This window comes from Numida meleagris, chromosome 3 (genome assembly GCF_002078875.1).
Source record: "Numida meleagris isolate 19003 breed g44 Domestic line chromosome 3, NumMel1.0, whole genome shotgun sequence".
NCBI lineage: Eukaryota > Metazoa > Chordata > Aves > Galliformes > Numididae > Numida > Numida meleagris.
In genome coordinates, this window is record NC_034411.1 from 67,880,898 (window position 1) to 67,904,045 (window position 23,148).

Here is a 23,148-nt window from a genome sequence, read left to right on the forward strand (position 1 = left end):
GGCCGCGGGGGAGGAGGGCTCGTCCCCGTGCCCTCGGTGGGGGTCGGATCGGACGCGCCCTGCGGGGCCTGCTGGCACGGTGCCCTGCTGCAGGTTGGCGCCGGCGGAGCCTTGAGCATCCCGTCCTCCCGCACTGGGCAAGAAGGAGGTTTCCAAACTGCCCTCAGTGCAGGGGTTGTATTGCCCGTCAGGCTAAAGTTTCTCTTAAAAAAATATCTTTTATGTGGTTTTTAAAACTTGTTATACGAGCAGTTATAGTTGCAACACGGCCGTATTGTTGGAATATTGTTTTGTAAGTACTGGGCATCAATAATAGATTGTATTCAGAACCTCCATCTTGGGGTCACCGGCAGCACCCTGCTCTCACAAAATTGGTGGAGTAGAAAGCAGCTGCTTTTAGTGCACTTTCATATTCTCTGTTTGCGTTTTACTCGTTGTTTGGACAACAGATGTAAGAATTCTATTTCATAGGAGCCTGTAGGGATCCTGCTGTGGCAGGGAGTTGGGCTAGGTGATCCCCAGAGGGCCCTTCCCACCCCTGCAGTCCTTTGGTTCTATGAAATAATAAACATTTTCGGTGAAAGTGGCTTTGGGCATCAGATTGTTTCTTCAGCCTGCTAGCTTCTCAAGCGACTTCCCGTGCTTTCTGAAAATTCTCTTCAGAAAAAAAGTAGTAATTTGTGAGGAAACCTGACTGAACATATGCAAAATACAGCTTAGAGCAAGAAATACAGAGTCCTTTATCCTTCCTTCTTTCTACTTTCTGTCTGTCATGGTGGTTTTAGGTGTAAGTTTTAACATGTTTAATGAGGATGTTTGAGGTAGCGGCGTACCAACAGTGAGCTGTAGCTATTTGCTTATTCTCCACATCATGCAAATGAGCATGGTGATGAGGTTTTCGACAACAACAGGAAAATACTTAAAGAGGAAATTAAAATATTAATGAAAATGCCAAAAAGTTCAGAATAAAATACTTGCGTTGTAGTTTTTGTTGTTGTTGTTTGAGAACGCCAAGAATAATTGTAGCGTTGAAAGCATTGAACCCAGTACTGCAGGCAGGAAGTGAAAGACCTGAATGACGTGGCCAAACCCAGAGTTCTGTGGGGTTGCTCCAACAGAAGAGCTGCCCAGGAGCCGCTTGGTGAGCAGCGTGCCCGAGGGGGAGGCAGCCCCCGGGCCACCTGAGCTGAGGTGTGCCTGAAGCCCTTGTCATTTCAAAGAGTTAGTCTGACCTCATCCTTCTGAAACATCACAAAGAACAGAGTGTTCAGTGTCTTCAGGTAGTTAGAACCACCCTGCGCTGGATGCAGCTGCATCTGCCTAGCTGCTTCCTAGCTCGTGGGCTCCTCCGGGGAAGGATCAGTCGACTGGTGTAACAGAACAGCCCCGATTGGAAGGGACCTCAGAAGTTCATCAGGCCCAGCCTTCCTTGGAAAGGGAGCCTAGGTGAGATTATCCAGCGCTCTGTCTACCTGTCTTGAAAAGCCCCAGTGATGGAGACTCTAGCACAGCCCTTGGGAGCTTGTTCCAGAGATTGGTTGTTCTCACTGTAAAACATTTCTTAATTATATCAAGGTGAAATCTCTCCTGGTACAGCTCATACCCATTGCCCCTCATCCTCTTCACATGGCTTCTTGTGAAGAGAGATCCTCCATCCTCTTTGTGGAGGACGTTAAGTTAACCACCTGTTAAGTACTGGGGTACTGGGATGCCCCCCTGAGCCTTCCTTCTCCAGTGTGAAAGGGCCTAAAACTCCTTCAGCCTTTCCTCCTGCAACAGCCCCTTTAATACCTTTGTGGCACTCCTTTGGACTCTCTGCATTCTGTCCTTGTCTTTTTTTTTTTTTTAATTGTGAGTTTTTGGATTTTGTTATCCAACACATGCTTTACGTGAAATACAGAATAGATGCAGAAACAGGGAACAGGACCTCAAACCCTTTATTATCTGATAAGTCTCTTAACTAATTCATTAAACTATCGTTGGTTGGCTTTGGGTAAACCACACTGTCGTTATGTAGCATTGACTTGATCAAGTCCTGTTGCAGTGAGGCCAGCTACGTTTTCTCTTTTAAATAACAGTAGTTCTGTGTACTCATCTTGTAAAATGTAGTCAATGTTACCTCCTTACAATATCAGCTCTTTAGCTAGGTTACCTAAGTGTTATATCTTTCACTGCATGCTGAAAGCAAGGAAGTTGCACAACTTCTTCCACTTACGCTTTTAAACACATTCCTAGTGTTACTAGCAAACACTATGTGTCCTATCTTTTGACCAAAATGTAAATAACAATTCACCTCTTCAGATGTAAACAAAACTCAAGTAGAGTAGTTCTCATTAAAGCTGTGACTTTTATGTGTGGGGCAGTGTACCACCATGAGGCGTTAGAAGGAATAAACATCTCATAATACACAATGTCTAAATAGAATGGTGTTATGCTGTTGGTAATGTAAGTCTTCAGTAATGAAGACTTGGAGACATACCTCCAACCCACATGGAGATATTAAAATATTTAGTACGATCACGTGCATTTGAGAAGCAGCATCTACTCACTGGCCGTGCAGTAATGAACTGAACAGTACCATGTTTTGCAAATAATTGAATTAGTGAACAGCAAACTTCTAGAAAACTGGTAACAGTAATTATTAAAATGAATAATTATCTTAATATAGTTTGTAATCATAATTCTCCCGTGTTATAAAATCAGAATTACGTGGAGTATCTGTGCACTTTTGTACTGTCCTTTGTGGTTTTTACTCTATTTTTTTTTCCCAGTTGTAAGGACTTCCACTAGGCATGGATGCTTAATGAGTAACAAGTTATTTTTTAATTGCAAATGATAGAACAGTGGCATTTTTTAATTTTTTAAGTCAGAACATAAAAATGATCAATCTGACTTTCTGTCAGAGTAATTGCAAGGGCAGAGAATTGACTTGCTCTATTACCAGCAAGAACTTTTCTCTTTGTATTGTGTTTTTATAATGGTTGTAATCATAAGACAGTTAGAAAAAACATACTCTGAGGCCAGCAAATTAGTAATTGTTAGGTATAAATAGGAGGAGGAGAATGCCCATCGTGGAACGATTTCAATTAGACTTATGTTACATTATGTTCATAAAATCTTTTGTACCCGTGTGCTCTTAATCCTTAAGGCTTTTGTCCATATTTCAAGTAGGCACAATTTTGACACGTGGATGACATTTTTAGCTCTATTTGCAGAAGCAGCTTCAGAGCATCAGCTACCTGTAAATGGACAGAGAAGCATAAACATTCCAAAAGTTTATTTTTTTAAGGCACTATTCCGTTTTCTGAACCTTGTGGCTTTGAGCTTCTCTGTTAGCAATAGGTATTGGCCCATCAGCCTCTCCTCCATCCCTGGGAAGGTGATGGAACAGTTTATTCTGGATGTCATCTCCAAGCAAGTGGAAGAGAAGCAGGTTATCAGGAATAGTCAGCATGGGTTCCCCAAGGGGCGATGATGCTTGACCAATCAGGTAGCCTTCTGTGATGTCATCAGTGGCTGAGTAGATGTGGAGAGAGCGGTGAATGTTGTGTACCTTGGCTTCAGGAAGGCTTTTGATACTGTCTTCCATAACATCCCCATAGGTAAGCTCAGGAAGTGTGGGATAAATGAGTGGATGGTGAGCTGAATTGAGAACTGGCTGACTGGCAGAGCTCAGAGGGTTGTCATCAGCAGCACAAAGTGTTTATAGGCATGTAGCTAGTGGTGTTCCCCAGAGGCCGGTACTGGGTCGGGTCTTGTTTGATGTCTTCATCAGTGACCTGGATGAAGGGATGGCGTCCACTCTCAGCAAGTTTGCTGATAATAGAAAGTTGGGAGTAGTGGTTAACACACCAGAAGGCTGTGCTGCCATTCAGTGAGACTTGGACAGGCTGGAGAGTTGGGCAGAAAGGAAACTGATGAAGTTCGACAAGGGCAAGTGTAGAGTCCTACCCATGGAGAAGAATAACCACATGCATCAGTACACGTTAGGGGCTGACCTGCTGGAAAGCAACTCTGTGGAGAAGGACCTGGGTGCCCTGGTGGACAACAGGTTGGTCATGAGCCAGCAGTGTGCCAAGAAGGACAGGGGGTTCCTGGGATACATTAAAAAGAGTGTGGCCAGCAGGTTGAGGGAGGTGATCCTCCCCCTCTACTCTGCCCTGGTGAGGCCACATCTGGAGTGCTGGGTCCAGGAGCCCAAGAAAGACAGAGAACTTCTAGAGAGAGTCCGGCAAATGGCCACAAAGATGATGAGGGGCCTGGAGCATCTTGCTTGTGAGGAAAGGCTGAGAGACATGGGACTGTTCAGCCTGGAGAAGAGTGAGAGGGGATCTTATCAATGCTTATAAATATCTAAAGGAAGGGTGTCAAGTGGGTGGGGCCAGGCTCCTTTTGGTATTGCCGAGTGACAGGACAGTTGCCCATGCCCAGGGGCAGTGGGCACAAACTGGAACAGAGGAAGTTCCGTATGAACATGAGGAAAAAAATTACTTTGAGCACTGGAACAGGCTGTGCAGAGAGATCTTCTTTGGAGATATTAAAAAATTCCCTGGACTCTTTTCTCTGCAACCTACTGTAGGGAACCTGCTTTAGCAAGGGGTTGGCCTAGATGATCTCCAGTGGTCTCTTCCAACCCCTATGATTCTGTAATTCTATACTATCAGTTGAATGTTATCAAATGGTATGACACAATTAAATATTGTGACCTGGTAGGTCTTTGAAATGGAGTCACGTGCCTAAGTGACGTGAATGGAAGTAGATAAAAGTCCTTTCCCTTTATTGAGCTGTCCCTTTCCCTTGGCTAATCTGATGAGAAGGTAGGGCAGGGTCTGTGGGAGGGGGATCTGGCCGATAGTGGCAGCGAAGGCATGCTGGAACCCTGGGACTCCCTCTTCTTTGCTTATCCCGTCATGCCCAAGCTTAGGGCTCACCTTCCTGCCTGCACTCCAGCATGTCCATCACCTGGTGATGAAGCCACTCGTCTGGGATTTGGGGACCTGAGTCTTGTCTCCAGTGTGAAATCAATAACAGGAAAATAAAAAATCTCCCAAATACCTCTTAAACCATTGTGCTAAGTGAAACGCCCTGTGCTCATTTATGGCTGTCCTCCATGAGAGTGCTGAAGTACCAAACTCTTTGTGTTGAATCTGAGCAGAGTAATTCCTCATGCAGCAATCTCAGCAGGACTCTTAAGGTTTTGTGTATATGATCCACCAGAAGCTTGATGTCTGGAAGCTGTAACCACCTTGAAGTTTTGCTGGTAGCTGAGCGGAATTTCTGGATCTTGCTGCAAGTCTTGAGATTGCATATAAAATGCTTAGATTAATGTCTAGAGTTTGAGGGTAATATATGTTTATTTGATTGAAGTAGCTTTAACTTGCAAGAAGAAGGCACAATCAGTTCTCTGCAAATAAGCTCATCATGTATTAGGATAAAATGAATAGTATTGTCTATATCTGATTGCAAATCGAGGTATTCTTATTCACTTTTCTTAGAAAAGCAAAGCTGTCATCACCTTAAGAAAACTTCTTTATGGTTCATCTTTTTTAACTGTTTCAAAAGTCTAGAAGACTGAGCTTAAGGAGCACTTATGTATTCGAAGGTGAGGGCTGAAATCCTACAGGTTCATGACACATAGTTGTGCTTGGTACAGGTATCTCTGCAATACCAGCTATATAATAGCTATCAAAACAGTTTAGATAGGAAGGTGAGCATACACTGGTAAGTCAGGAAGGTGTTAAGGCATTTATTACCTAGAAGTTATAAACTGCATTCTGTTCTTAGGAAGACAGTTTCTGATAGATAAAATGTAGGCAGTAAAATCAAATGATCTATTGTTCATGTTCTGAGGTTAGGGTTCATTTACCTCTTTCTCCTTGAGTGCTGAGTTTGTCCAAGTGCTGCTCATCTTCCTGTTCATCCTGTGTTACGGAGCTTAGCTAATGACTAGTAGAAGCAGACTGCCATTATGCAGTGTCAGAGGATGTTTGGGACAAAAAGAGAGAGTACTAACTATTCAATTCATTCTTAATGTTCAGAGGTGCAAGATCCATCATCAAGGTTACAGAAGTTATTCTGAGTGTTTGACCATAAGCATAGAAGGAAAAACGTTTAAGTTTACATATTCTATTACTTAGCCAGTTGCACTAGGTGTTTCGAAACCGTTCGTGCATTTTTTTTTTTGAAATAAACTTTATGCACAGGATAGAAACCAGGGAACCTAGAGAAAAGGCTTCTAACATAACTTGGCTCACAAATTTAAATATTTACAGGCAAAGCTTCAAAACTTGAACTTTAAGGTTCCTAATTGGTAACAAGAAGTTCCAATGAAAATGTAGGCGCGCTGGTGCTTAGCCGGTTCCAAGTGACTTCATTAGGATCAAGATCTAACTATTAATATAGTTGCTCCTGCTATTTGGACCAGATCCCCCAGCCCCACACTGCAGTCATGGTGTTTTATCTCTGTTTAGAGAAAAGATGTATGAAGTAATAATAATGCATGTTTATACATTCAGCATGACAAGAAACAGTCCAGTTTTTGCTTTAGTGGAAGATTTTCTTTCACGTTAACTTTTTGCACTGTTGAATCCCATGTTCCTATAAGTCTTTTTTCCTCCGGCCTTTTTATGTGCACAGTCTGGACCAGAATGCTGCCTCTTCTACTGAAGAAATAGTTGTTATTCACGTACACTCTCTGCAAACAGCGTTGTGGAGAGCGTGAACCACCCAGCCAGACTGATGCTAGCCGTGCCTGGGCAAGCACACGTACCTGTGCGCAGACACTGACCCATAGGGCCTATAGCAGCAGTGCTGCGTTGCTTGCTGTCCTCACACCCCTTGCTCACAGGTCAGCTGCAACCCACATTTGAAGTGAGGTGGTGGTGTGGAAGAGTTTTGTGGAGTGGTTGAACGGTGCCAGTGGCGTGTTGGTATCAGAGAGAGATTTCAGTTCCTCCTTCCCATTCCAGACCTGACGCTTGGAGCCAGGCCTAGTTGCTTGCTTTTCCCATTGCCCCTCTGAATTAGAAGAAAAGCAACCCATCAAAAAAAGAGGTGAATTGTTTTATGTTAGTTTATCAAGCTGAAGCGGCTCAGTGGAGGGTGAGGTGAGCAGCCATGCCTGACGGGAAGCAGGTGGGGCTGTGTGGCAGGAAATTACAGGGGCAGATGACTCCTCACTCTCAATAGAAGCTGCTGTCTGTGGTTAATTTTCTCGTAATGCCCGTGTTCTTAAAAATATCATAACAGAGGAAACCAGATAAGGAGAGTGTGATTACTAGGGCTCCCAAGAAGGAGCAGTTTGGAGCTCGTGCTTTGTTTGACATCCGAGAGCTCAAATATAAGTCTAGTCATTGAGTCTTACGTTGTTTTTACTATCTGCTTTTAATTGTATTCTGGCAGTTTTCAGATCAAAAGGTAATTTAAAACTACGTTACAGCACTATGTTTCAAACACGTGGGACAAAATGTTCTACCTTAACATTATTTGACCTGAGCTGAGGATCGCTTGGCCTGCTTGATGTTTAGAAAGTTAACTGTTAACCAGGGTGTGCGCTTTGATTCGGTTTTTACTACTTCTCCAGTTTTTAAGTAGTGGTCATTCAGATCCTTGTTTACCTTCTGCATCCACTTTGCTAGTATTTTCCTTGAGGAGTTCTCCTAACGCAGTCCTCCTGATTGAATAGCAGTAATAGTCACAGTTATGAGGAAAAATCATTCTGTATATCCTCTCCTCAATATTTTGCGTCGTTCCCCTCAGTGCTGCCTTTATATCCTTTTGTCCAGGCTCTTTGTTTACCAGCATACCAGCTGTTGCTCTGCTCTAACAGAGCAGTCCAGGATTGGGCTGGGAGGCTCCAGCAATTTGATTTCCATTACAGAATGCTTTGCAGCAGTGCTGTTGGTGTGTTTGCTTGCTCTCGCCTCTGGCCCTGACAAAAAGATTGTGTGTCGCAGTTCTTGAGCACATCCGTGTTTTGGTTTTGTACCATGTCCCTTTGAGCTAAGCCTATTGCAGTGAAGTGAAAGGTCTGGAAACTGAATGTCAGTGTATCTGGGACATTGGGGCAGATACAGATGCTCAGTATGATGTGCTCTTCTTCAAGTCCCGCAGAGCTTATTAATGGAGTACAATAATATAAAGTACGCTATCTTCTTAGGATTTTTCCTAAGAACTGTAGTGGCTGTCTAAATTCACAAATGCTGTTGAGTTATTAAGACTGGGTGTTAATCCTCACCGGTTCTTACCAAGTGGTTTAGCAGGTGATGCAGGCCACGTGTATTTCATGCTGTTCTGTCTCTGCAGGGTTTGTGAAATGTAAGCACGGTGATTTTAGTACTGTTAAGCTGGCATGATTTGTATGCGGATCAATTCATAAACACAAGCTCTGAAATTATGGTAAAAAGCAGCAGGTAGCTGAAGGGTTTATAGTGTAGCTCTACATATAACTGAGGCATACATTTTTCTGGTGGTGAGATGAAGACATTCTCATATTATCTCCTTAAGGATGCTTTTTACAAGGCTGTATAAAAGAGGTATGCTGAAGACAAGTGTATCAGAAGATGTTTCGGCTTATGAAGTTGCCTAGGATGAGCAGATTTTAACTCCATGCATCTTTTGTTTGGATGTGTGTGCCACCCATTACTGTACAATCATACGAAACCTTACACTGAATGTGATCTCCTGCTTACCATTAACAGCCATCAGTTGGTGACAAAAATTCATAGCGGCACAATATTCAAGTTTTTGCACATTTTTTTAACAGTATTGTGAGATTATTAAAAAAAAAGTTTCGGTGCTTTGAAGTTAAGGTAAAGATTATTTTTTGTTCTAAAGCAGACTCTCTTGTCACTCCCCACTCCAGTCTCTTTCTAGATTTCTTTATAATTCCCCCTCATGGGCTGTACATACGCTTTTGATGGGCTGTTTGCTTTATTCACTTGCTCCAGATAGAGAGAAGCTGTCTTCCTGGTAATGTCGGCAAATTTCAGTCCTCAGTTAAGGGATAGGCGGGAACAGTTGAAAGACAACCATATTAAACAGGAACCTGACTGCAGAAAATGTAAAGTAATAATAATCTGGGACCAGTTAAACGTAAGGCTACGTGTAGGTGAGCATGAGAGATGTGTGACCGTTCTCCAGTTTACAAGTCGAGAGTGTCAGGTTGCAGCTGTGTGCCTCCTAACAGCAATGAGATCTATTAGGTTGTTTGCTTTGTAGATCTCCAGAAGATTTAGAGTATCTTTCAGGAACACATCCGCAGACTGATGCTTATCCCAAGTGATTTGCCAAATTAGTTCCTAAGGAGACCGAGTCTTTCATATGATCCGTTCCTACCCAAGCCATTCTATGATATGGGAAATAATGCTAAAATTATGCTGGGATAATATGGATTATTTGTTTATCCTTAGGAAAAAAAAAACAGCAGTGTTGTTACATTATTAGAGACTATTGCTTTACAGTCGGAAGAAAAGTAGTTATTGCAGGTCTGCAGATTGCTCTGTTCCAATTTATGCAATCCATAACAAAAAGTCAAGGATTTTTAAGTGAAAACTTACTCCAACATGCGTGTGTTCTGTTTTGTGATGAGTTTTCATTCTGCAACTCGGGGTCACCCACAATGACAACATAAAAGCATTTGACCGTGTTAAGATGTGGTAACTTAGTACAGGCTGGAGAACTCAGTGCAGTTAACTTTCATTTCTGTATTGACAAGATACTTTATAAATATGAGTAAAATAACTTCCACTTTTCTTCATACCTGAAAAAACACACATCATTTTTAATACATTCCTAGCTATTGTATGTTGTCTACAGTACAGATGATGTGTTTACAGGTCTATAGGTTGTCATGTAATTTATTGAAAATAGCTACTGACTCCAAAAGTAGAGATTGGAAATTATCCATGGGTTGTTAGTGCCTAATGGCTGTAGAGTAAAAGTAATTACAAAAATGGATGTAGGTGTGCCTTGTTTCCAGAAGATGCTGATGTCTTTTTTTTGTTCTGTTCCTTAGTGAGATAGAAGATGAATTCAGCTGAAATCACTGATGACGATGAAGGTAATATTATACATTGTGTAATTTCTGATCAGGCAAAAATACTTGTTGGACAGAAGCTTAGTAAGCTGATAAAGAATGCGCTTGGATCAGGATGAACTACATTAACGGTTTCTGAAAAGCTATCTAAAATACACCATTGTCTTTGTTATTCATTATATTTTCTGCTCTGCATCCTTCCTTCCCCTCCAAAAAAATCTTCCTACTGTAACTTTGTTTATACTTTAGACTCTTCTTTGGGGAAGAAACTGTCATTTACTGGATGACTGTATGGTTCCTAGCATAATAAAACCTTGACTTTGGGGTGGCCTCAGCATACGCTTATTGTGCAAGTCATAAAAAAAAATGATGTTCTTCAAAACACATTTTCATAAAAAGAAACAAAACACAAAAGATTGTATTAAGGCTGTCGTGGTTTTCTGGAGAGAGTGCTTTATCTTTCTAAACCTTCTCTTTTTCCAGTAAAAATTCCTAAAAAAAATATTGTGAAAGTAGAAACAGAGAATGAAGATGAAGCTCTAGACTGCTCGGTAACATCCAGATCTTCTGAGAAACACTCAGTGGATGGCGCAGTTACTTGCCTACAGGATTCCAACAAACGGAAACAGACCTCACTTGGTTGTGATGGTTCAGGGAGCCAGCAAGATGTCTTACCCAGTGTGAAGAAAAGACGCTTTACACAAGAGGTGACTTCTCTATACATGACTGTGTGATTTTTCTGTTCATATTTTATAGGCTAAATTCAGTGCTGTTATAAGCAAGAATGCAAGTCATTTAACGAGATTTGCATTAGTAATGAGTTTGAGTCGAATATGACTTCTCTTGACTGAGTTTGCACATAAAATTTGTCTAGGCATTTCTTTAACTTGGGAGCAATTGTATGGATGACATACACTTATAGGTTAATTCATTCATTTAAAGTATACTTTTGTTGTTTTTCAGAGAATGTAGGAGCAGGTAGGGATTTGGAGTGACTTGATATGACTGATTACAGTCTCTCTCGTGTCACACAGTCCTTCAGCTGGATCCTCAGTGTCAGTAGCACCAGGGCTGTAATTCTCTTCCTTCCATGACACGGATTTTGATGTCAGTTTGACATGTTTAAATTTGCATATTACTCAAAAGCTAAAAATGCAGGGATGCAGAACCCTTCAGCACACCTGGAATGGCATGTTTTACAACTTCTGCAGCATCCCAGTTGTGGCAGGCAATCCATACATTTGTCCAGACAGTGAAGGAGGTTCCAGATCTCTTCAGTTATCCCCTTCTAGTGTTTCTCCTCCCTGATAGCCAGAGATGTTTTCATTAATCTTTGCTGAAACTGCACAGGTTTCTCTTTGCCCTTGTTCTTTTCGTTGCGGAGAGTGGTGACCTTCAGTTCCACAAAAAAAAAAAAAAAAAAAAATCTTCTGTGCTTGGGAAAATTGTGGTGGTGCTATCCACCCTTGGCCCTTCCTTTCCTAGAACTAAAATTCTATTTCCTCAGCTCTTCTCCAGAAGTCATCTTATATTTTCGTTGTTCTCTTTGAGATTTCCAGAAGAGTAGTGTTCAGTGTTAGTCACATCTTTCCTAACACCCTCCAGAGCACTATAATGACCTCCTGCTTTTCACACTCAGCACTTCTTTAAAATAACCTAGATTCAAATTCAACCTCTTTTGAATAACTTCAGTCCTGGGGTTATATTTAGTTTATGACCTACTCTAATGCACATATCCTTTTCTGCTGTTCTGCCACTTAGCTAGTTGTCCCGAGTTGTATTTGTGCATTTCCTTTCTCCTTTCTAGCTGTAGCTCTTCATATTTGTTTTTCTTGCCTGTCATCTCTCTGACTTCTCAGGGCTCTGCTTTTTCTCCCGAGTGCCTGTGGTAGGTAGGTTTTAATCTTATAACACCGTTTCTTTCTTTTTTTTTTTCCTTTCTCTTTCGCTTTTTACAATTATTTTACTTGTTCAAAATCTTAAAAGAACTACTTACTGGCCTCTGAACTGTGCTTTCTTTGTGTTTTGCTGGTTGCTGGTTGCTTTTAATACATTTTTACATTTATTTCAAATGAATTAACCTTGAATTTATTATGTCAGAAAGTGACCCAGTTACAATGATGAAAACTTGCTCTCAGCTGACCCCAGTGAATCAGCATGTTTAGTTAAATAACCAACCAGAAACAGTCCTCAATCCTAACAACATTTTTAAAGAGCACTGCTTTTCTAGTACAAATATTTTGGTTTAGTTGCTGACTTCATTAACTATTTCTGCTTAAACAGAGAACAAATTATTTTTGAGAGTATTGTGCTTGTGTTGCATTTTGCATAGACATCTATCTATGATATAATTAGAGCTGTACTTTTTCTATTACATAATTGTACTCTTGGGCTGGTGTTTATATTACTCGGTGACTTCCTATCAGAAGACATTTCACTTTAAAAAAAAATCATTCTGATTTAAGCCAGAAATTAATCTTTTCCTACATTCCTTAAAAAATAATTTTAGAGAAATGTCATGTAGGAGAACATAAATTTTAAGAATTCCCATGCAAGACATTTCCAAGTTCTCAAGTATTCAGTAGAATTGTTTTATATGTTTCTTGCTTAGACATATTTATTCTTCATTATTTGTATGCTGGAATGTTTTGTTCTTTATTCTTATGGACATTGAGACTTTGTGTATAAAGCATGATAAAGCTCATAAATTACCCAGACTTTAACACTGAGGAGGGCAGTAACTAAACAACTTTTAAAACTTGGGTTGGGATGCTGAGAGAGAATGTGAGAGATTCTTTCACAGCTAATTGTGTTGTCAGTGTTTAGCAAAATGCTGCATTTTGAACATCTTCAAAGAATGTATATAGTCCAACAATTTCCTATGCAAATGTAATATTAAAAGCAGCACTAGCTTAAGTATATTTAATCTTACACAAATTTTCTTTGCTTGTATTATTGACAGTACTTTAAAATTGTTCATCCTAAATCGGAGTAGTGTTATCTGAAATACACTAATTTGCACCAAAGATCATTTTTAAAAAAAATTACAGAAAATTAATTAAAGACATATTAAATACTAATTTAATTGGAAAATTTACCCAAAGCCCCGTGTTTATGCTGTGAATAGTGCTGTTCACAGCTGGAACCTATATAAAGACAAGAAAGCAAAGCAAAAGGAACAGATGACGAGAAAGCTTCTGACAGAGAGAGTGCTGAGGCGTAGGCCCGAACTTGTCATCTGTTAGACAAACACTGAGTGCATTTCTCTGCAAGGCAGATTCCTGGGTCCCTCTGGTCCTGCTAGTGGCAGGGCTCAGCCCTGCTCCTGCACGAGCACTGCCTTCCACCAGCACACTGCATCCAGGCCTGAGGGTGCAATAAGATACTGAAGGCAGTGAGTCTGTGCTGCTGGATACACATCCAAATCATGCTTTGTCCTGGTGCTGCGCGTGAGGTGTGCACTAATCGGAGGTACCCTCACACTGCCAAGTTTTGTTGTGTAATTGAACAGGGAAAGAACGGCAGGAGCTCTGAGGAGAACTAGCAGACCGCTGGTGACCTTGGCAGGCTATTTAGTAAGGAAGGAGCTGAATGAATCATACTCTGTATGTGAGGGAATATTCAGAATACTCTCTGTGAACAGCGATGTTTACCAAAACGCTAGCTACTTAGGTAGCAGATTTCACTTTATATTAAAAAAATACATTCTCCAGAATTGCAGCTTTGTTTTCTCCTTTGATCTAAAATGGTAAAAGGAGTTTTCTAGCTCAGACTGGGATCTCACCGTGGAGCAGAGCTACCCGTGGGACCCTGTTGTCTGGGAGAATTGCCATGACCTGCCTTCAGGTGATGTCTGCTTGGGAAGCTAAATTATCGGCTGGAAGTGCCTCTGTACCTCCACTGACAAGTACAGAGCATCTCTGCCGACCACAGCCCCAGTGCAGGAGCTGGCCACGAGCTGGGAGCAGTTTGGATGGCAGTCTGTCTGCAGACCAGACTCTGCATGGAGACGCCAATGTAGGGAGGGTGCGTCACACCACGTGCTGGTGGTGGTCCACAGCTCTGGCTTCCCACTGCACCACAGCAAACAGGCTGTATGACGAGTGGGACTGGAGACACACTGCTGAATGGAGCCTGAAAGTCAGGTGTCCTAAGCACCACCACTGCTACAGATTCTGTGAACTGTATTGCTTTTGCGTTATGCTTTCATTTATCATCTGTCCATCCACACAGCCTTGAATGTACACACAAGTTTTCATGTGTAGGGCTGCGTGATGTGAACAAGAGCAGAAACAACTCCAGTTTCGCTGGGTCTGCTGGTTCCTGAACTTTGAGTAGAAAACAGCTTGTTCTATTTAAGCATGCATTGACTGCTTTAGAAATGGAAAAGTAATTAGATTCAGTTTGTCAGTGGAGTAGGCAGATGCCAAGTATGAGGACACCTAGGGACTAGATGAACTTCATGACTGTTACCGTTCTGATTTTCAGAAAGGAGCCTTAATTCTAGCTCCTTACTGTAGAATGTGGTGGGGTCTTTGCTAGCATTTCAACAGCTCATGGCTCTCAGCTCAGACCTGAAGTCTGCGTTCCATTTGTTAGAATATTTGAATGCAAATTTTGTATTTTTTTTAATTAAATTTATCTTTTGTGGAACAAGCTGTGCCAAAATGTTTCAGTACAGTCTTTTCTAAAATCTGTGCGCGTTTTCTCACGTTTGGATTCTGTATGTTGAATTTTGATTTTGTTGTATCTACTTAACTTTATAAGATTATTTGCAATATCCATGTGTTTGCAAAAAAAAAAAAAAAAAAAATCCAACAAAAAAAACCGCCAGATCGGAATAATCCTCAAGCCCTATGTAGTTCCTGTTAGTTGGTGAAAATGCTTGCTTCAGATTTCAAACAACGAGGAAGAGAAAGAAATAATCAATAACAGGAATTTCTTGGGAGTTCATTGCTGGGTTTTGTATAAATTTTTTAGAAAATTGGAAATTAAACTTCTCTGCCTTTCAGAAATAAAATTGCCTTTAAAAAATTGCAATATCAAAATAATTTTCACTTTAAAAAAAAGTTTTTTATTTCCATGAAAGAATTTTTAATATTTCACTCATTCTTAGAACTTTTTAAAGATTTGTACACCACTGTAAAGATAAAGAAATAAAATAAAATGACTATATAAACTTCTGACATCAGCAAGAAGAGAATAATGACAGTTTTGGTTACAGCCTTCATGATATTTTCAAAAGCAAACGTAAGGAGAGTGCTAGGAATGTTAAATGCAGGTGTTGGAAGCAGTGGCAAGGTCACAGGACGAAGAGTCAGAAAATCTAGATTCTATTCTTGGCTCTCCTGCTGACTTGTTGCCACCCGAGTTCTCTGCGACTCAGGATCCTCATGCACATAAGCATAATGATACTTAATTTGGGAAAGAACTCAGTGGGAGAAGAGTGCTAAGGATTATAATTTAATTTCGAGCCTGTGGAGAAAGCCATGAGCCAAGACAAAATAATAATAATAATTTAAAAAAACATAAATGATACTTTGCTGTATTTTTGTTGATTTATTTTACTAATGGATTTATTAATTTGATGTACGTAACATAACTGAATCTTCTGGAGACAGTTTGACCTTGCATTTTTATGTAACTGCCTGCTTAAGGGGCACACATCTATAACTAATATTTTTAAAGCGGTCTTACTAATATAATATTTATTCATTCAAAGGGCCCCAATTCAAACATGAAGAACAGAGATACTGGCTCACCCACTCAGGTAAATGCAGAGCAGCCAAGCAAGAACAAGAATCCTAATATAACATGGCTCTGTGAGGAAGAACCCTTCGGCGACATAACCACTTCGTCTTACAAGAAGCCCCTTTATGGCATCTCACACAAAATTACAGAGAAGAAGAATGCACCAGGAACAGAGCAGTTTGCCTCTTATGACTTGTATGAAAAAATCAGCCCCAGCAGTCCCTCGCATCTTCGGACTTTGAATGACCAGCGCAAAAGGGACTCTGCTGTGGCCCTCGCTGCGGCAGCTGCCGCTGTAGAGTCTGACCCAAATATATATTCTTTGATACAGAAAATGTTCTTCACGCTTAACACTCTCAGTTCCAATATGACCCAGCTTCACAATAAGGTTGACCTGCTGTCTCTGGAGGTGAGCAGAATTAAAAAGCAAGTCAGTCCAGTGGAGTGTGTGGCAGATTTCAAGCCTCCCCCTGAGTACACGCTGACTTCTGCAGAGCTCAAACAACTCATGGATCAAAGCACGTCAGGTGGAGACCTTGCCTGCCGGTTACTGGTACAGCTCTTCCCAGAGCTCTTCAGCGACGACGAGTTCAACAGGAACTGCAGTGCATGTGGCTTTCCTAACAAGAGGAAGCTGGAGTCTCTCCATCTGCAGTTTATCCGTAGCTATGTGGAAGTCTGTTATCCTTCTGTGAAGAGTACAGCTGTGTGGCAGGTGGAGTGTTTGCCTCAACTCAACGATTTTTTCAATAGATTTTGGGCTCAAAGGGAATTGGAAAATAATCCACAGAATGTGCAATCATCCAGTTTTTATGAGACTGAACAGGTGGATTCCTCTCATTTTCTTGAGGATAAAGAGCAAGAAGAAGCTTTGTCCTTGGACAGGAGTAATGCCATTGCCTCAGACTACATTCTAGATGCTCAGGATCTCAATGAATTTTTAGATGAAGCTTCTTCTCCGGGGGAATTTTGTGTTTTTTTGTTACATAGATTGTTTCCAGAACTCTTTGACCACAGAAAATTAGCTGACAGGTACAGCTGCTATGGGGACTCTGGGAAGCAACTGCTGGATCCTCATCGGCTTCAGATAATCCGTAGGTACACTGAAATTTACTTTCCAGATGTACAAGAAGAGGAAGCCTGGTTGCAGCAATGCGTTCAGCGAATAAATGAAGAACTTGAAAATGTGTATATGGATGGAAGTGAATGTGATCAGTTGAGAGATGACTGTTACGATTCTTCTAGTTTACCAGATGATGTATCCATCATAAAAGTGGAAGACAGTTTTGAATATGAAAAACCAGGTAGACGCTCAAAAAAAATATGGCTTGTGCCCATTGACTTTGACAAACTTGACTTTCCCCCTCCTGATTTTGATGTCCCTGTTCCCGATTACCTATTGAACAAAGAGCAGATTAAAAACATATATGAAAGCAGTCTTTCCATAGGCAACTTTGCCTCTCGGCTGCTTGTTCTCTTGTTTCCTGAGCTGTTTACTCATGAAAACTTACGGAAGCAATACAACTGTAGTGGGTCTTTGGGCAAGAAGCAGCTTGATCCCACTAGGATTAAGTTAATTCGGCATTATGTGCAGATACTGTACCCAAGGGCAAAGAATGACAGAGTGTGGATGTTGGAGTTTGTTGGGAAGCTTGACGAGAGGTGTCGGCGAAGGGACACGGAGCAGCGGCGCTCGTACCAGCAGCAGCGGAAGGTCCACATGCCGGGGCCCGAGAGGAGGGAGTTCCTCAGCTATGCAATAAACCCCGAAAGGTTTCGAGAGGAGTTTGAAGGGCCACCACTGCCACCCGAAAGGAGCAGCAAGGATTTTTGCAAGATACCACTCGATGAACTCGTTATTCCTAACCCAGACTTCCCTGTGCCTTCTCCGTATTTGCTGACTGACAAGGAGGTGAGAGAGATCGTGCAGCAGAGCCTTTCTGTCGGAAACTTCGCCGCCAGGCTTCTCGTAAGACTCTTCCCAGAACTCTTTACTCCCGAAAATCTCAGACTGCAATACAACCATTCAGGTGCTTGTAACAAAAAACAGCTGGATCCCATCAGACTGAGACTGATCCGTCATTACGTGGAAGCGGTTTACCCCGTGGAGAAAATGGAAGAAGTATGGCATTATGAATGTATACCGAGCATTGATGAAAGATGCCGGCGTCCTAACAGAAAAAAGTGTGACATACTGAAAAAAGCAAAGAAAGCAAAGAAGTGACGGGATCTTTGAATTCCTAAGACTTTGACCACTAAATTATTGTCAGGATTATGCTTTGTTTTAGACTGAGGGGCCTGTCAAGCTGGGGCTGCTCAGCATCTGGGAGAACTAGGCACTGAGTTTGTTGCATTTTAATGTGTGCGTTGCATCTATGTGGGCACTGCAGCAGTGGGAAGTGGCTTACTAGGTTTGTACGTGAGTAAAGATCCTAAGTCATTGGTGGCAGAGCTCTTAGGGACTCATTAAGAGCATGGCTTTCACTGGTGCAAGTACATGTATTGAAACTGTATTATGCCACTCCCCATTTCTGCATCTTCCTTTTTTATCACTTTTTAATAATAAAGATTTTTTTTTTTTAATGTGGTGCTCTTCAGGGGCAGTATTTCATTTCACCCTTATACACAATCATGTTAGTTCATTTGGAGTTTGAAATTGAAACTTCATCAAAGTCTACAAAACTAATGCTTTTTTGAAGTGCCATATTCATTGGGACGTCTGACTTTGCTTCTACAGTAATAGCAACTTTAATGTGTTTTGTTCTTATTGATACTGAGATACTGAAAATAGTAACACCATGTCCAAGAATGGGTCAGAGTGGTGTAATTTCCATTTTTGACTGTTACTTATGTTTTGTTTCTAAAAATTCTAAGAATTGAACTATTGAAGAGTTGAGATGTGTGCATAGATATGATGTGAATGTTTCTTTACATTGGCACCCCAAGCTTGATCCTGCCCCTGTGAGTTTTTTTTTTTTGCCCAGTGTCACGGTTGGCATGACTGAGGATGGCTTGTGCAAGTAGAGCCAGCAGCACAGACCCAAGCCTGCACCTGTGGAATGTATTGCCATTGCCTGCCTGCCTGCCTGCCTCTCTGTAAAACAACAATAACTAGATAAGCAACAAGGACTTAAAAAACTTTTAGACCTTACTGTGTCAAAATGATGATTCCAAAGGTTTCCAGTGTTAATATCAAATTGCATAAATAAAAGGTAGCCACAAAGATTAGTTTTGGGATGCAATGAAGTGCTACAGGCTCCCCACATATGAGCTGTGGTAATGTAACTTGCTCTTTGCATCAGCGTGGCACCGTCTGGATTTTTCAGATGTAGGGATATTGAGCTCGCTCACTTAGCCAAATTGATTTAGTGTAATTAGTAGCTATTTGGAGACATAATTGTGTATGTGTAACTTAGGTTCATACGGTCAAGTTTGCATCAATGATACGTTCGTATGTAACATAGGCCACCCAGATCCCACTGTGACTCTGCTATATGATTTATCACTGGAGAGCACAGCTTTAAAACAGCTTTCCTCTTTTTTAATGGCAATGTAAATGATGAGAGAGTGTCAGATATGCATTTTTCAGTCAGTAGAGTCAGCGGTTGCGTACTGACCTTCGCTGGAACACCTCGGAGCAATTGTTGATGTTCTCTGTGGTCCTTTTTAATTGTTCCTAAATGGGTCATAGTATGGAATTTGAAGTCTGTTCCAGTGTAATTTTCTATTTTAGCATTTGTAAGAAAATACAAAATACTTGATATTTTTACTCCAGATTTTTAGAATTTATTGTTCTTAGAGTCATATTGATCCCTCCCTTTAAAAAGCAAAACAGAACATTTTTTCCTAATGGTGAGTACTAGCAACAGAATTGTGTGTTAAACCAGGAGTAAATCATAACAGATTTGCATTTGCTCATTTTCCCCATGTGCTAGCAACATTCTCAGAGAATGTATGAAGTCATGAATGTATTAAACGATACACTGATATGATTTGTGTCCATCTAAATGTTTCCCATTGGTTTAAATAATAGCAGACCATGCACAACATGGATATCGGAGCTAACATGGCTAAAATAAAAACATTTTACCAAAGATAAAGAACTGATACCACAACGTCTGCATCTTATCTTTCATTTCAGTGCATAAATTTAGCAAATTGAATGTGCCAGGAACTGAGACCTTCTCTTGTAATTGTATGCTACTGAGTGCCTCTGTGAAGTCTTCTACGTGCACTTGTATGGGAGATATAAAATCACAGAAAATATCAACAGCCTGTTGTGAATGCCCGACCAGATGGCAAGAAATGCAAAGTGTGGCTTTCCTTTATAATTATTTTTTTCTTATCTTGATATCATACATGTTTTACCACTAAGTGACGTTGAAGCTCCCAAAAGAAGCCGATAACATTAAACTTTTGTACCGCTGACAGGTGTCACTAGCTAGCATGCGAATTTAAGACGTACTGGCTTTGACTGTAGATGTTGTAATTTTGCAGTATCTCCTGATACGTCAGAAATCAGTCTGTTTATCTTACATACTGATCAGTGAAAAAGCAATTTTCAGCTTTTAAAATGGCATTTTCAAAAGTGGGTACAGAAAGATCCTCGCTGTTTTTTCTCTTAACTTATGTCTAATTGCTGTGTACATTCCTTTTGTCTCACTGTTCCCAATCTTTCATGATTTGTTTGATTGTATGCTTTGTGAAGAAAATAGAGACATCCGAATAGTGACACGGGGTCACAAAACAAAAAGCTCCTGCAGTGCATCCGAAGTACAGCCACTTCATCCAGTCGGTCTGTCCTGTAAATAAATTAAAGGTATATTATTTTCATACAAGAGGAATGTTGTCTGGTGATTGCCTGAGTACAGTGACACAAGCAAATTCGTGTTCTTTTCTCTGTAGAGGCTGTTTCTAAGATCCGAGATAATCTTAGCAAGTCAGGCTGAAGACATAAATGAAAACTCCCTGCTTTGTTGCAGCCATTTTTTCTGCCTTTCAGATGGTTTTTGTTTAAAGGAGCAAAGTTGCCCTCTTCTAAAGAGCAAGAAGATTGCTAGATGTTAAGATGTCTGGATCGTACATAGCCATACATGCACTGACTTCCTCTAGACCGACATTGCCTTCTGCCTGTCAGGTCAGTACACCCCGTTGAGGCGAGTATCGTGTCCCTGTCTATGTATAGCTTAAATATCTCACCTCTGGGTAACCACTGAATATCTCACCTCTGACAGCTTTCTGAAAGGAACATTAATACACCGCAGCTCTGTATTTTTCTGTCTTTTCTAGCCTGCACAAATTAAAACCTTTCCTTAGAAGCTCTGTAGAAGATGTAAAACAAAACATCAAAAGGGAGATGATGCATACATTAGTGTAGTGCCCATTAACTGCATTCAGCTGGCTTAGGAAACGGTTTCAAATGAGGAGGATCCTTACTTGAAGTCAACCACTTTGTTGTACATTACAGCCACCAAATGTTTCATGTTCTAGGAAATGTTTACAACTGTTCTTTTTCCTGTCCTCAGGTGCATATCATACACTTATAGGTACATTTTCTGAGTGTCATTCATCTCTTTGTGAATTGATATTTATGTATAGCAGTGGGAAACAGAACTGCTTCCTCAACACTCTACAAAGGCACACTAATTTCATGCTGGAAGGGGCGCTATTAATTCTACAGCCCCAGGAAACATGGAAAATAACGTGCAAGCTTTGTTGGTAATTTATTTTTATTTAGTTTTTGTTTCAGCAATTAAAGGGATGTGAAACAGCTGGAAAATGCAATGTCTGGAGCTCGCCTGTGCTGAGGTAATGGCATTGGCTGACAGGTGTTCTCATTTACGGTGCACAGTTCTGTTGATTGCATTTAAAATCTGTGGGAGGGCAGCGTGGCAGGTTCAAACCTATGGTTTTCCTGAGTAAATCTAATTCTGCTGCTGTCATTGCCAAAGCTTCTTCACTTCCTCTGTTTGACTTCATGTTTTTTTTATGATTGTTCTGGCTATTCAGTAGGCACCATTGCAGGTCTGTTTTTTACCACATTAACATTCTGGGGAAAAAAAGATGCGCTTGGAGTTGTTTAAATGAGTAGCTGAAATGAGATGCTTTAGTGCCCTCAGAGTTGTCTTTGGTAAGGCTGAAAAAAGAAAGAAGTCCCCATCCGGATGTCATTATTCTTCCTATCTAATTTCTTGTCCCAGCAGAAATCATGACAAATATTAGCAAATTATTATTTGCAGTGCTTTTGAATCCCTCACAGCTACCCTCCCTGTTACAGAAGTCGTTCATGTTAACTTCCCACCGGTAGGGACGGTTTTAATTTCTAATGGGCTGCACAATGCTCGTGGTTATCTCTGCGTAGGCGCTGCCCGAGAGGTGGTCTCCTGCAGCAGAACACTGGAAGCGAACTCCAGATCAGCATCCTATCACATCTGGAATACTTCCCTTACTGCTCATCTGATGAGCAGGACGTTAGCCCCTATGCTGTAGTATTTTCATCCAGTGTATCCCTTTTTGTCATTTTCTGACTGGTGTCTCTACTGGTTAGTGATTGTACCAGGAGAAGCCTGTGGCATGGGCAGGTTGCTGCTTGCTCTCTTTCCTGATTCACTACACGATGCAGCCGAGGTCCCCTCTGAGCATTTTTCTTTCATTAACAGCAAGCTGAAAGACCTTCAGCTCATATGGAAAGGGAAGAGCTGTAAAAGAGATTAAATAAAGCTATTCTAGAAAATGCTACGTTTTCCCTGCCCGTCTTCCCCCTTGCAAGATAGATGTGAATAATTTAAAAAAAAAAAGTTCATTATTTTCTTTAAAAAAAAATAGCATAACCAGTTAAAAAATGGGCAAAATCACCACATGTCCAATTGTACTAAGATTTGCATTAATAGATGTAAGCAAAACAAATGGTGATTGTCAAAGACTGGAGGAAGATCACCTCGTTAATATCTCCCCCCACACACAAATGTCAGATAATCATTCCCCATTTCCTTCACAAATCTCATTATGGTGTAAGAGCGGTTTGTCACTGTTTCCAGGCGCGTTTTGTAGCATTGTGCCTTGGTGCTGAAGCTCCCTGGAAGGCAAAGTGTTCCTCCCATCATGACGCTTTCAGGAGCGTGTAACTTCAGTTAGCTCCAAGGCGATGCATTAGCACGGTCTGCAAAGGTTTCCTGTGAAAAGAAAATGCCGAGGTGTGTGGGAGCAGCAGGAGTGAGTCACTCGATAGGATCACATCCTACTCCTCACCTTTTACCCCTTGTATAAAACTTGGAAAATCCAGGAGTCTCTTTCTGTGGCAGATAATAGCGTCCCTTGGTTCTCTTGCACTCTCTCTCAAGAATTTAAAAGCCTGTGTTCTC

At 41.1% G+C, this 23,148-nt stretch overlaps 1 protein-coding gene across 3 annotated transcripts; it reads left to right on the forward strand.

The window, feature by feature from the left end:
- BEND3 (BEN domain containing 3) lies at nucleotides 31–20,627 on the forward strand. Of its 3 annotated transcripts, none has more exons than XM_021391113.1 (4): nucleotides 33–1,446; nucleotides 10,016–10,060; nucleotides 10,520–10,743; nucleotides 15,759–20,627. In XM_021391113.1, exons 2-4 carry the CDS (start codon nucleotides 10,027–10,029, stop codon nucleotides 18,009–18,011), a joined length of 2,511 nt encoding a protein of 836 aa, XP_021246788.1. In that variant the 5' UTR covers nucleotides 33–1,446; nucleotides 10,016–10,026; the 3' UTR covers nucleotides 18,012–20,627. The 3 variants fall into 3 exon arrangements, with proteins under 3 accessions (XP_021246790.1, XP_021246788.1, XP_021246789.1); XM_021391114.1 differs by lacking the exon at nucleotides 33–1,446 and adding an exon at nucleotides 1,909–3,602; XM_021391115.1 differs by lacking the exon at nucleotides 10,520–10,743 and having other exon boundaries at nucleotides 31–1,446.

What these genes read in the sequence shown, in the direction of transcription:
- BEND3 (XM_021391113.1), top strand. Translation starts at nt 10,027, where the DNA reads ATGAATTCAGCTGAAATCACTGATGACGATGAAG. An exon ending in AATCACTGATGACGATGAAG is followed by an intron (nt 10,061 to 10,519) that starts GTAATATTATAC and finishes CTCTTTTTCCAG; the next exon opens with TAAAAATTCCTAAAAAAAAT. An exon ending in AAAGACGCTTTACACAAGAG is followed by an intron (nt 10,744 to 15,758) that starts GTGACTTCTCTA and finishes ATTCATTCAAAG; the next exon opens with GGCCCCAATTCAAACATGAA.